The sequence below is a fragment of the Hippocampus bargibanti genome, linkage group LG02 (genome assembly GCF_051943395.1).
Source record: "Hippocampus bargibanti isolate YZ-2025 linkage group LG02, ASM5194339v1, whole genome shotgun sequence".
In the NCBI taxonomy this organism is placed as follows: Eukaryota; Metazoa; Chordata; class Actinopteri; order Syngnathiformes; family Syngnathidae; genus Hippocampus; species Hippocampus bargibanti.
The window spans coordinates 10,928,376-10,942,500 of NC_142735.1; the positions used below are offsets into that span (position 1 = coordinate 10,928,376).

The 14,125-nt window shown below is 40.7% G+C and overlaps 2 protein-coding genes across 2 annotated transcripts in view; one reads left to right on the forward strand and one right to left on the reverse strand.

The window, feature by feature from the left end:
- Nucleotides 1–781: 781 nt before the first annotated feature.
- On the forward strand, nucleotides 782–10,669 carry pola2 (polymerase (DNA directed), alpha 2). Its single transcript, XM_088988698.1, has 18 exons — nucleotides 782–1,104; nucleotides 1,237–1,361; nucleotides 1,456–1,541; nucleotides 1,635–1,692; nucleotides 2,891–3,000; nucleotides 4,386–4,585; nucleotides 5,863–5,951; nucleotides 7,337–7,489; nucleotides 8,328–8,390; nucleotides 8,501–8,552; nucleotides 8,677–8,795; nucleotides 8,890–8,928; nucleotides 9,086–9,159; nucleotides 9,316–9,418; nucleotides 9,508–9,614; nucleotides 10,001–10,057; nucleotides 10,144–10,270; nucleotides 10,345–10,669. The coding sequence occupies exons 1-18, from the start codon at nucleotides 1,020–1,022 to the stop codon at nucleotides 10,498–10,500; spliced, it is 1,803 nt and encodes a 600-aa protein (XP_088844824.1). The 5' UTR covers nucleotides 782–1,019; the 3' UTR covers nucleotides 10,501–10,669.
- A 147-nt stretch (nucleotides 10,670–10,816) lies between these two features.
- The window catches only part of LOC148901527 (uncharacterized), a 3,963-nt gene continuing 654 nt past the window's right edge, over nucleotides 10,817–14,125 (reverse strand). Inside the window, 7 exon segments of the mRNA XM_088988712.1 lie at nucleotides 10,817–11,339; nucleotides 11,408–11,454; nucleotides 11,536–11,688; nucleotides 11,773–12,384; nucleotides 13,074–13,206; nucleotides 13,306–13,659; nucleotides 13,759–13,846. Coding sequence (XP_088844838.1) covers nucleotides 11,260–11,339; nucleotides 11,408–11,454; nucleotides 11,536–11,688; nucleotides 11,773–12,384; nucleotides 13,074–13,206; nucleotides 13,306–13,659; nucleotides 13,759–13,846 — 1,467 coding nt within the window. The 3' untranslated portion in view covers nucleotides 10,817–11,259.

Consider the following 14,125-nt stretch of genomic DNA (forward strand, 5'->3'; position numbering starts at 1 on the left):
CCCTTCGTTAGATGGCAAAAGGTACAAGAAACCTGAGTTCTCATATCCACTTGTTTTCCAAAAAATCATGGCTTCGAGCCAGGTCTATCCACTTTATGTTGAATAAAATTGATATGAAATGATCATTATTTCACTTCATACTCAGTCAAATTTGTGTGTGGTGGAGTTCTGTCATTTTTTTTCCCATGTAAAATTGGTGTTTTGGCTCAGTAAATATGCACTGGCCGAATATATTCATTATTTTTTTCCAACCGCCTTATCGTCACGAAGGTAGCTGAGCTGGAGCCTATGCCAGTCGTATTTGGCCAGTAGGTGGGGGACACCCTGAACCAGTTGCCAGCCAAACGCAGGGCAGGGCGCACTGAAACGAACAACCATATGCGCTCACACTCACACGTCGGGACAATTTGGAGCGTCCAGTCAGTCTCACAAGCATGCCTTTACTATGTGGCCTGATCTAATACCCCCATTTTTATAGTCAATAGTTAACCCATGATTTTTTTGTACCGCTTTATTCCAGCAGAATTTCAATTCACAAATTCAGGAGGCAGTCGGTGTCTGTTAGACCGGTCTGCAGACGTCGAAATCAAGAACAAGGAACAAGAATGTTTGGTTTTAAATTAAATTAAATTAAATTAAATTAAATTAAATTAAATTAAATTAAATTAAATTAATGTACGATATGCCCTCCGAAACAGCAGATGACGCTAATGGGCCAGACCGTTTTCCTGCTGTTCATCCGTTCCACAATAAGGAAAACAAGCGGAAAAGGAATTAGTTCAAAGGGGTATTTTCGCGGTAAAATGATGCGAGCTTCCTTCACTGTTGACTAACTGTCATTTTGGCGGTTGATCTCGGGTGTTAAAGTTTGTACCGATGTCGAAGTGTCTGTTTTCAAAGGTTGGACCGGTGCTATGACTTTCGATTCAGGCAACCGCTCGTAGCTTAACTATTACCTCAAATCGTGCCCTTACTTTTCGGTCTTGTTTCCACCGTCGTTGACTCAAGAACGCACAACAATGTCACGGGTAACACCAGAAGACTTGAAATCAGAACTCGAAATGTTCTGCATAGCTTGTAAAGATGACCTCGTCTTGGACAAAAGTAAGCATCGCATTTAACATCATTCTTCTCCACTTGTTATGCTGCTATTTGTTTTCTGCAATCTATTTGTTTTCTGCAACTTTACATTGGCAATAGCTTTCACGTGTATTGTGTATCTCATGTGTCCCTTAGTGGTAGAGCAATGCGTTTGCAACAGGATCCAAGCAGATGAGTGGGTTTTGGAATGGGTTGCATACAGCACCACTAAAAATGGTCTTTTGCTTTCTGTGGACACTCTGGAACAATTTGAACACGAGGTCATTACAACATTGAACCTGTTTCATTCAATCAACATTCCGTAACTTTGTCATTTGGTTGCTCATGTTGAATCGTTGTTCATTCTTTGGATAGGGTTTAAGCAAGCGCATTAAATCCAAACACAGCTTCAAGAAAGAAGATCGAAACACACCTAGAGACATTAACACAATACAGGACATGTATCCTTTTTTCAATGAAATCCATCCCAACAATGTTTGTGTATTGTTAAATCTGGCAATTACATCCCAGTCCTCAACGTCTGCTCGCTAAAGAATAAAAGCTGAAGAAGAAGAGGACAATCTACTGGACTGCTACTCTACTCCTGCAAAGGTTAGTGGTCATTTTAATATTTTGCTATACTTGAAATTGTTTGATTTATTTGTCCACTTAATACGTCTGTGTAAGCTCTCAGTCGTACAGGAGTGGTCCATCGATGAAAAGGTTTCTTCAGCCGACATCTATCAACTCATTAGCATTACTAATCCTATGTTGCCTAAGTAGGCTGTTGTACGAACAATCCAAATTGAACCTCACACCCCCAAATCGTTTTCATGAAAGATTTAGCTGTTTTATGAAAATCGCTTATTTTACTCCCCTTTCAAACCATCTATGTTCTTTCACTAAGATTTTAACCTCATTGTCGTCAGATGAGTGGTTGCTAGCTTTTAGGTGCATATGTACTGCCGACTGAGGCCCACTAGTATTATCCCTGTGATGTTGATAGTCTTATTTTGAGAATTTGTTTAGTCTCCCCAATGTATTGCACTTTAAGGCAAAAATTATTGCATCCAAACGATAGGCTGCCAAATGAAAAACAAAGTAATGTAGATTATTCAATACATTGTAAGAATGAAAATTGTAAAGAGCAATACATTGGGGAGACTAAACAAATTCTCAAAAAAAGACTATCAACATCGCAGGGATAATACTAGTGGGCCTCAATCGGCAGTACATATGCACCTAAAAGCTAGCAACCACTCATTTGACGACAATGAGGTTAAAATCTTAGTGAAAGAACATAGATGGTTTGAAAGGGGAGTAAAATAAGCGATTTTCATAAAACAGCTAAAACCTTCACTAAACTGATATGGGGGTGTGAGGTTGAATTTGTATCGTTCGTGCAACAGCCTACTTAGGCAACATAGGATTAGTAATGCTGATGAGTTGATAGCGGAGGAAGTGGGGCAATCAGGCCAGTCGTTAGTCAGGATGATAAGAACAATCAGTGGAGCCGCAGGGAGTCAGTGGAGTGGGAGTCAGAACAATCTGGAGCCGCTGCTCCCCCCAACCTGAGAGCAGGGACCTATCATCGCAGTGTCCGGCACCGCCATGTGTAGACAGTAGGATATATATATATAGGGCCTAAAGTACCAGTAAGACTTTAGTTCGCTGAAGAAGCATCTTGCATAAAAAGCGAAATGTCCGACACCTTCAAAGAAGTACAGATGACGGCTGAAGAAACCTTTTCATCGATTGTCCACTTAATGTTTGTGTCATACACTACCTGAGTTTTTGCACTTGCATGCAGGGCTCCCTAAAAAGAGTGCTAACCACTCCAGAAAATCCTCATTCGAAGAGGAGCTCGGCCTTGTTGCCCAGTCCTGGTGTCCTGCTGTCCCCTTCGTCTTTTTCTCCCAGGTATACACTCTTCATCCACATAAAAAAAAATATAAATAAACATGTGACAGCATCGGCGTATCAATGTAGAGGTGATGTGCAGATTTCCATCTGGGTGTTTGAAATTCATGATAGTGATCCCTTATTCCTCAAGTAATAATCTTGCTTCTGCAGGTATTTTAAAAACAACCTGAAATGAGCAATTGAAAAGTAAATTCACACAGTAATGAAATAATTATTATTTTAAGAAATTATATGCAAAACCAGAATACTGTAGAACATTGTGCTGATAAAATAATATACATCACTATTCTGTGTCATTTTAAGGAAAATTGATGTAAACCAAACACTGATTGATCTTATTTTCTCTGCTTGTAAAGTGCAATTAAAAGCTTGCAGATCATGTATATCTTTGTGTCACTACATATCCTACAGAATATTTCACATTCCTGGAGTGTGTTTTTTAATATTGTATGAGGAAATCCGGTTTGACAAAGAAGTATGTTACATAGATAGAGCAGTGCAGGACATGTATGATGACTGTAAGACGTGTAAAACACTCAAGACCAGGAGGTTTCCAGGTGCAGTGGGACCTTGGCTGACATTTACGGGACGCGGGGGGGAAAAAAATCAGACCGCATCAACACACGCACCGAAGCTGAGAAAGACAGGATACGGGCGAGATACGAGGTGAACATCAATAATCCGGCACTAGCGAGATGACCGTGACCCGTCTAAATACACAGTGTCTGTCGATGAGGGGATTGACAGTAAATGTGGAAGCAGGGAGCCGCGGCCCCGCCCCGCACGTGACAAATGTAAGCGCCAGCGCCAAACATTTTTGACGGTTGTCATGTGAAAGCCCTTGAAGAGCCGCATGAAATCAGTCAAAGAGCCTGTGGTGGGGTCTTTTTCGGCCCCATAACAGCAAAAGTATCTGTAAAAAATCTGAAGACGATCGACGTGTATATTCAGATAAAGGGTGTGTGGAAAGGTAGGCCGGCTGGGGCGCTGTTCGGTTGCGTGCTTTGGTGTTCTTCCGCCGAACATTACTCCGCCAGCCGTGGTGGGTATCCCGAAAAGTAGTGCTTAATCTAAGGTTTAATTTTCATAAATTTAACGTTCGTAAACCGAAAATTTTGTAAGGCAAGGTGTTCGTAAACCGAGGCCCCACTGTATAGTGAAAGAGGACATGTAGGTTGCTAGTGTGTGGAAAAAAACGAAAGTCAAAGGATTCTTTTCCACTGTTGATTTGTATCTGAATTTTGAATGTTTAATATAATCTATTTTATTATTTTGATGGTATAAAAGATAGTCATCATGTTTTGTTTGTTCCACATTGAATTGAATTTAATCCAATTAGCCTACAACCTTATAATTGACTTATATTCCCCTCGTCACTGCAGTGCCACTCCCTCACAGAAGTACAGCCAACGTGGAGGGAAAGGAGAAGTGGTGGTCTCATTTGGAGCTGTGCAGGGTACACGTTGGGCTGGCCGGAGGGCTTCTGATGCAGCAGTGCAGCTGGAGCTGCTGGAAAGTCCGGAGGATTCCCTCCATTGCAACTACAAGTACATGTTCCAGCGACTGCGCGATATTCGGAATGGTGAGGGGCAGAAATCAAAAGGAAACCTTCACATGTCATACTGTATACAATATCGCTCCTGTTGACCATTTCAACACCTATTGTAAACGGTGGAGATCAGCACTGGGACACTATCTGCTTTATTTCATAGCATCTGATAACGGAGGTAACAGGTGGGGGAGAAACTAGAGATGTGGAGTTATGCCCTGGAAAGGAGAGGAATGAAGATCAGTCGCAGCAATACGGAATATATGTGTGTGAATGAGAGGAACCCAAGTACAAGAGTGATGCTACAGGGAGAAGACATAAAGAAGGTGGAGGATTTTAAGTACTTGGGGTCAACCGTCCAGAGCAATGGGCAGTGTGGAAAAGAGGTGAAGAAGCGTGTCCAGGCAGGCTGGAACGTCTGGTGTATAAAACGGTGGTGAGACCAGCCATGGCCATGTTTGGACTGGAGACAGTGCCACTGAGGAAAAGACAGGAAGCAGAGCTGGAGGTAGCAGAGATGAAGATGTTGAGGTTTTCTTTGGAAATGACCAGGTTGGATAGGATCAGGAATGAGTATATCAAAGGGACAACTCATATTTGAGGCTTTGGAAAGTCAGAGAGACCAGACTGAGATGGTTTGGACATGTCCAGAGGAGAGAGAGCGACTTTATCGGGAGAAGGATACTGAGCCTTAAACTGCCAGGCAGGAGACAGAGCGGAAGACCAAAGAGGAGGTTTATGGATGTTGTCAAAGAGAACATGAAGGTAGCTGGTGTGAGAAGAGGATGAACAAAACTGGGTTAGATGGAGGACACTGATTCGCTGTGGCGACCCCTGAGGGGAAAAGCGGAAAGAAGAAGATACTAACGGAGGATGCTCATATCAGCCAATGATATTCTCCGCAAAACAAAATGGACATTAAGTCTTTATTGCCAGTAGTTGGTGATACACTAAGGTCATTTGACACATCCGTAAAAAGGTCTTTGTTCACAGTTAATTGTTTATTTTAGATGTAAGTACAGCTGGGCGATACAACATTTTGAAGACAATAGATAGGATTTCATCGGTGAATTGTTATCTGCTGCAAATTGCATGGAATTAATATGTCAAGTGGAGCTTGGTTTGATGGGCAAAAAGTTCACTTTTCAATCCCATGCAGCACTACTGTCACCAGCTCACAGTCTGAACAACAATTCAATAAAGTGAATCACAATGCATCGTCACCGCATATAATTTTCTACACCAGTGCATTTTGTTTTTTTAACATTGTATTCATATGAGCCTATTCTTGTTCACCTGTTGTTTTTAAGTGTTGACTGAGAAGATTGAAAATCTTGGAGAAGAACTCAGGTCTCATTTCAACATTGAAGAGTTTTCTCCAGTCTCACTGTCAGCACAGGTGCGGCATAGTAACAAACACACATTATGGATTAAAAAATGTTTATGGCATGTTCTTTATTTTGTATATATTTGCTGTAAATTGGCTTCCCAAGGTGTACCTTGTGCTTAATCTCAAAGTGTGCCAATCTCCAAATTCTCTTCCAATACACAGTGTGGATTTGCAGTTGCGTTAAATACCCACTCGTTTTACTTCATTTTGGATAACCGCCCAATGGAATGAGTGCTACCCTGGGTTGTGTTGGACAAATTGAATTAAAAAAATACATCAAGATAAACCTGAATAATGTTGAACTTCACGACCATTGAAAAAAGAAGCAAATTACTAATATTCTGGATGGGAAAAACTACTGCTGCAATTGATGTTACACAGTTCACCATCACCGTATAGGTGTCAAAAATAATCAACAACTAATCAATTGTCAAATGAATTAACTATAGTAATAATTGAGAAAGATTCTTACAATTAAAATTGTCCTCTGGTGTCAGCCTTTCAGATGTCATTTCTCTTTTTTGTAATCCTTCATGAAAACAGCCATCTTTTGTATAATCAAAATAATATGCTTGCAAATATCTTATTTTACTTTAAAAAAACAATGACTTTACCAGTCATTGAAACAACACACCATTCTCTGTTGCATCACTCACTGGGTGACGTTACTTTATTGTTGCTTATGTTTTTTTTAATCACTAATCAGTTGCAAATAGACCTCATAAATTGGTTCCTAAACAATTTTCCGGAAATGTTTAGTTTTGGATTGGATTGGATTTGCCTTTATTAGTCTCGCAGTGGAGAAATTTACATTTTACAGCAGCAAAGCGATAAAAGGAATGAAAGTAGAAAAACAAAATACATGAGCTGCTGGAAAGGCAGCCACTCTCGCGGCGCCGTCTTGAAGTCAAAAGAACAAAAAAAAAAACAAATATGACAAAACAAAGACAATATTACAACACAAAGACACAGAAAGGCATTCATTCTTCAGCACTTTCTGTACCCTCTTTGTTACATAAAGCAGTTCTAGATATAAGAGGAGAGGATCAAAGCATCTTTTCACCAGTGGATCAGGGACATCATGGTGGAATGTGCACGTCGACTACAAGCTAAATGTTGAAAGCAAACACGCAGCTTTTAATACAAAATCTAGTTTTATTTGGTTGATTGGTGGGATAGTCTACTCCAAAACTTTGAAATCGTGATAGCTCTACACCATGGCAAACAACTATAAAGTTATGTTCAAAAAATATCTTCATATTTTCAAAATAAACCATGATCTTTGAACCAGGACATTGTTAATACTGACCTCTCAAGCATCATTATATTATGCAGGTGTAAATGTTTCGGTGCATCATTGCTACTTTCCTCACGCTGTATTTGTCTTTTCGTAGGACTGTATATCAGTTTTGGGACAGGTGTGCTGTGACAGTAATGGCAAATTGAATGCACAGTCTGTTTTGTTGGAAGCGGGACAAGAGCAAGGTGGTCAGCAAGTATGTGTAGACCTGTCAGAGCTCCAGGAGTATTCCTTGTTTCCTGGACAGGTGAGTTCAAACACAGCTCTAAGATGCTTTGTTGAAGGACTTTGCCCTCGTGACTTATTATTGATGACTAAACACTGTTTGGTGGTTTCTCCTTTGCCTTTGCACTAAGACGGTGTGCAGCAGGTTATATGGGCCACCTATAGTAACTGAGTTTGCCAAAGAGCTGGTTTGAAGACTCAGCCAGAGTCTGACCGAGAGCTCACACAGCAATAATTCTCACCTGGGAACATTTAACTGACTGTGTGCACATAAGGTGTGTTTCATTATGAATCGTTCTTAAGTACGGGGGCTGTGCACGCTGGAGTTTCAAGTGTGTGTTTAATCCAAAATTGGAATCAATTAAATCTTGCAATACTGTTGTGTGAATTGGGTTTGTCAAGCTGACAACACAGAACTTGTTTAGTCCGAATATAACTTGTTACGAGCCTATGTTAAGAGTTTGCAAGCGAAAGGGCTTTCTGCAACTGTTGAGCACTACTGTTTAAATGAAGCCCATCTGTGCAGTGTTTCAGACCTCTGTCGTCAACCTTGCACCGAAATGAAAGCTGGTTGCTCCAGAGAGAACGTGCCCTCAGCGAGTTCAACGTATCTCAACCTGTGTGCCATTGTTTATGGATGCTGCTCTGTAGTACGATACTAAATAATTCTCAGTTGAATTCATAGTTGGGCTACTGAAAGTGACACTATTTCTCACCATCATGCCGACACAACCACTTTTTGACAAACAACTACATTGGCATTTACTGTTCCAAAATTGTAATATGACAAGCAGAAGTCGACTGGACTGCTTGGTGCGAAAATGTTTTGACATGCTTTATCATCAATTGCCGTTCTCCAGGTGGTGGCAATGGAAGGAATGAACACAACAGGGAGGAAACTGGTGGTTTCTAAACTCTATGAGGTCAGCACAAGTTGATACCTGACTTAACATATTCAGATTAATTGTTTTGAAACCGTAGCTTGTCTCCATCAAATCCGTTTGGGTCATGATGACGTTTGTCTCTTTTTCAGGGTGTCCCACTTCCCTTCTACTCACCAGCAGGGAAAATAGAACCATCTGAAGGTAGAGCAAGATGCAGGTTACTAGTTGCTTTGTTGCCGCAGCTCGGCCACCCCACATTTCACCTTATTCGTGAATCTCAATGGAAATATTTATGATTCTCTGTTGTGATATCATGTAATTCCAGAGCCCGTCAGTGTGCTTGTGGCTTGTGGGCCTTATACACCTTCTGACAGCCTGAACTTTGAACCTCTCCTGGACCTGATCCATGTTATTGGAAGGGATCGTCCTGACATCTGCATACTTGTTAATATTCTTTCTTCTGGGTTACCGCACTTGCACATCTTCAAAAATCATTTTTCACATGAATGATGAACTGTTGAACTGTTCCTTTCTACAGATGGGCCCTTTCATTGACTCGAAACATGAACAAATTGAGGTAAACTTACCACTGAATGCCATTTTGCATAGTCACAGGAAAAAAATGGCTAGTTGCATTGGTCAGATAATGCTATTTGCTCCTTTAACAGCACTTTGTCTATGGTTGCTTTAAAGTGGTCTATAAATGCAGTTAAGTTTTCAATTTCCTCAAACAGAAATCCCAGGTGACTGAGCCTTTTGAAGTCATTTTCTCGAGATGCATCGAAAGCATCGTGGAAGGCACAAAATCGTATGTTTTGTTATTTGTCCGCACTCAACATCATAAACCTTTTTAAACAGCGTCCATGACACTTAAAATATCTTGTTCAAGTGCAGTCAATTGTTTGTCTGAATTAGCATTCTGTTCTTAAGCAATAGTTTCCCAATGCTTGTTTTCTTGTTGCAGTGTCAACTGTCACCTGGTCTTTGTTCCTTCACTTCGAGATGTCCACCATCATTACATCTACCCACAGCCACCCTTCATCATGCCCAACCTCAGCAAGAATCCTGTGAGATACACACCTTTGTTTTGTATCATTTAAAAAAGTCTTATTGATTCAAATATAGACAATTCCTAAAATCATTTTAATCCCTGCAGCGTGTGACTCTCGTTCCTGATCCTTGCACCTTGCTGATTGAGGGTGTGGCCATTGGTTTGACCTCCACTGATATCGTGTTCCACTTGGGCGCGGAGGAGATCAGCTCGTGAGCAGGCATCAGTTTTCATAATGTCGCGTTTGGAAAAATAGCATGTTTATTTCGGGCCACATGACCTCTTCTCAGATAGAATATACACTTTTATCACCATTTTTAAAACATGGCATGATGATCATCTTGAGGACAGTCAACACATACTTGCGAGAGCAATCACTACACTTGCTATTTTTTTTATCTCCCTTCATTAAGAATGTGACCTCACCCCAAAAAAAGTCTGTTAAAAATCAGTCTGCAATGAATTTACACCACTTCACACACTCATCCATGCTGCCTTCATGGCTAAGTGTATTGGACTAATTACCAATTACAGTATGTCCTAATAATGTCCGAAGTAGTCTTTTGCTCTCCATAAACATTTATGTTCCATTTTGCAGTGGTGCTGGACCGGACAGATTCTCTCGCATTCTGAAGCACATACTGACGCAAAGATGGTAGGATGGGGTCGGGGGGAGGGGGGGGTGTTCAACCTATCAATCATCCTTGGTGTATTACAAATCAGTATTTGTCTTCCTCTCAGTTACTACCCGCTGTACCCACCCGTTGAGGATGTGAACATGGACTATGAGAAATTCCAGATTTTCGGTCAGTTACCACTGACACCGGACATTCTCCTCATTCCATCTGATCTGCGCTTCTTTGTTAAGGTACAGAAAAACCCCATCATGGTGTGTCTTTCCGTTTAGTCTTCTGTATTGATGTACCCATCGAAACTCTGCAGGATATCATTGGCTGTGTATGTGTCAATCCCGGACGCTTGACCAAAGGCCATGTGGGTGGGACCTATGGAAGGTTGCTTATTCAACGCGCTGCCTCATCAGATGAAAACAACAGACGAGTCAGCCATTGTATGGCGGCTCAGGTGGTGAAGATTTAACTGAAATGAGGACTAATAATACAAATGTAAGCCTGTTTCAAACCAACCCGCTGTCCCTCTGAAAACCAACATTTTTCTTTCTTTTCGTCAAGTACCAGGGAGGTCTGATCATCTTTTGACTGTGCTGCTGTGACGAAGCAGCAGAAATAAATCGAAAATGTTTGAAGTATGACACTGTTTGTGTATACAATTTATACTCAATGACTGCAACATTAGATTAGGCGTACATGTGCAATAATTCTGCCATAATCTCAAGGATTTATATGTACTGTTATAGTCAGGAAGGAGTGTTAAATTGTTCACCAGTGGATACTACTATCAAAATATAAATAATCCTGCTGTGACACATCAATCAAAACAACAAAATCGAATCTTTTTTTTTTATCAGTTGTCTACATATTTGATCTCATCAGAGCCCGAAATGATCCAAGTGAGGCAAGTGAATTGCCTCCCCAAACAGAGACAAAGTAGCTAAGCTTCAGTATTGCCACATTGCCACGCTTTTTGTCAAGGAGTTTCAACAAGTTTTTATAGAGTATATCTTTGAAACTGACTACGACCAGTATACTACTTTGAGCGATTACAGCATGTCAACGCGTATGATAAAAAAAATGTAAAAAAACATTTGAAAAAAGATTGATACTACTTTGTTTGCATCGCTAAAACAAAAGATCACACGTACTTTCTAGGCTGACGGGCTTCTTGTAGGATAAAAGAGTTACCCTTGTAGGATAAAAGAGAGAAACTAAATAATAGCCATCAGTCATAAAAATGGTCATCAGAGTCGCTTTGCCGGTCTGTGTGTGTTTCTCTTCTGAAGATCTCCATGTTGCAAATTACTGGAAAGTAAACAACCGGAGTGAATATCCATAAAGTTTGCATTTTGCCTTTATCCTTGTGACGATACCTTTGTTGGTTATACTTTTTGGTTCTTCTGCTCTTTTGACTTTTTCTCTGCAAAAAAGATGGCAGTGGATTCATTTAACAATTAGAGTACTGCCTTTTACTGTGCTCCATCTGTTGTAGTTGACTTACACTCCTATCTTTATCTGAGCTTGAGGTGCAAGGAGATTCTCGATGTCATCATCACCCGACTCATTTGAGTCCTCATCAGATGTTCCTGTTCTGCGTCCCTCCTTGCTGTTGCCATCTTCAGAATTCTCTTGCGGGATAAAGTGCACTCTGGGCCTGAAAGCACATTTATTTTATTCACTTGTATAAAATATAGAAAATGCAATTTAATTCAGATAAGTTCAAAGATTCAAATTCAACTTGTCCTGTTGAGGTGGGATGATGATGTCATCAGAATCTTTGTCCTCTCTCTCCTCACTTATTTGGTCCTCTTCATTTGACGTGTCCTCTTTTGTTTTGTCTTCATTCCCAACATCATCCTCTTCCTCATCCTGATCCTGAGCTGAATCTTCTCTACTTTTCTTGTTCAGCTCATCTGAAATGTCACAACCTTGGTCTTCGTCAGAATCATTCTCCCGCTCATCTTCTAGCGATCTCTCTTCATCCTCACTGGTGATGTCTCTGTCTTCTTTCCCATCAATTTTACAGTCTGCCTTTTCATCTTCTTCCAGTTTTTTATTGTTTACTCCTACAGCCTTGTCACTTTCGCCACTCGACTCCTCAGATCGGGATGGTGAATTGCACGTGCTGCTGCTCTCTGACTGTTGCAAATGACTCACTTCACGTTCACTTTGCAATTCATTGATAGAGCAGCTCTTTGGGCTTTCAAATTCCTGTGTCTCGTTCTTGGTCTTCATTGGTAATCCTGCAGCTCCAGTGATGTTTCTTCTCATCCTGCTGCTGGTGCTGCCTTTCTGTAATGATTCTTCACTCTCAGATTTCTGCGCCATCAAGGGAGAGGAAGTGTTCGATCTGGAAAAGTAAAGAGTAATATGCCATTTGATTCAAATGGAGCAGTGGTTCTCAAATATTTTACACTAAATACCATAAAACAATCTATGTAAGCTCTCAGTCGTACAGGAGTGGTCCATCGATGAAAAGGTTTCTTCAGCCGAAGTACAGATGACGGCTGAAGAAACCTTTTCATCCATAAAACAAACAGCTATCCAAATGCAACTATTATGATCAACATTACAATAGAAAAACACTGAGCTATTCGCTGAATTTCTTGGATGTAATCAATCAAAATGCAGCCTTAATTTAACGTGTTTCTGACATTTCTAATATTAAAAGTACAAGTGCTAAGCTTTATTGAGGGTTCACGATTTGGAGAGAAAAAGGCCACTCACTTATTTTGGACTCAGTTATTCTTTCGGGCTTAATGTGTTAACAACATCAACTGTTAATTAAGGTAACCTCTTCATGTCGAGCATCACAATGGTTTGGCCAACCTCAGAGTGTGATTATGTCATGTGGTTCTACACTAATGTAAAACCACGATAATATATACAATGATTGTATTTGATACAGCTGGACTACGTAATTGCCTGATGAGTGTCTTTTTAACTCAAGTTTGATTAGAACACACAACAGGGCTTTTAGTGAGTGTGAGACAGGATATTATGGTCGACAGGATTGTGTAGTGTAACAAAAAGTCTTACTCCAGCAAACTGCTTCTGTCTCTCTTGGTGGAGGTGTTTGTTTTCCTCCTCTTCTTCTTCTCACTCTTAGCCTGTCTGTTCCCCGTGCTGCCGCTGCTGTCCCTGTTTTCACCAAGCTCACTGGACAGACGGACTATTTAGCAGAGAATGACAAACACATAAGGACACAAAGATAAGCATATAAATGTGTGATGCAACAAAAAGCAAAGCCTTGTGAGTTTATTCATCAGACCTGGTTTAAAATCTAGCTCGTGGGATGGATGAAAGTTCTTCCTCCTTGAGCTCCCGCTTGTCATGGCATCCTCTGAATAAGACATCACAGAGGAGTGGCGCCCGTCAGGCTGATTGGTAGCCCATCCTGGTAGATTTTGTCTAGCTGTGCATTGACGATGTGATGGAGTGGCAATGAGGTGTCGGAGCTGGAAGTTCTGAGGACATGGAAGTGAAGTCTGAGGCAATACGGAAGTGGTGATGGTCTGGTCGTAATTGGGCTGAGAGGAAAGTGAGTCCATGTAAGGAGGGTAATAACTCCCCCGGCCATTGTACGCTTGGGTAGTGGCATCTATCTGTGGCTTTCTGCCATGACCTATGCAAGGATAGCACATATTTTGCAAATGATAGAGAAAATGACATACTACAGTATGTATACAGTACAATGATCCACCCGCCTATTTTCTATACTTACCCTTTGAAAATAAAGATTTCCCAACAGAAGATGCAGACATAAATTCTTCATCTCTGTTCAGACCGATCTTCATGCACTCTTCCATCCTCTGTTGGAGAAACACACTTGTGCATTCACGTCATACTACGCACATCCAATATAATAAACAACCCCAAATGATACAATGTGAACTGGCATGGAAGCACTACACCCTTTGAATGGTGAGTGACACGAGTATTGATTTCAATTCAATTAAATGTTGATTGTTGTTCTTATTGTTGTTTTTCTACTTTCATTCCTTTCATCACTTTGCTGCTGTGAAATGTAAATTTCTCCACTGTGAGACTAATAAAGGCATATCCAATCCAATCCAATTGTTATTCTTCAA

What these genes read in the sequence shown, in the direction of transcription:
- pola2 (XM_088988698.1), top strand. Translation starts at nt 1,020, where the DNA reads ATGTCACGGGTAACACCAGAAGACTTGAAATCAGAACTCGAAATGTTC. An exon ending in TGACCTCGTCTTGGACAAAA is followed by an intron (nt 1,105 to 1,236) that starts GTAAGCATCGCA and finishes TGTGTCCCTTAG; the next exon opens with TGGTAGAGCAATGCGTTTGC. An exon ending in ATTAACACAATACAGGACAT is followed by an intron (nt 1,542 to 1,634) that starts GTATCCTTTTTT and finishes TGCTCGCTAAAG; the next exon opens with AATAAAAGCTGAAGAAGAAG.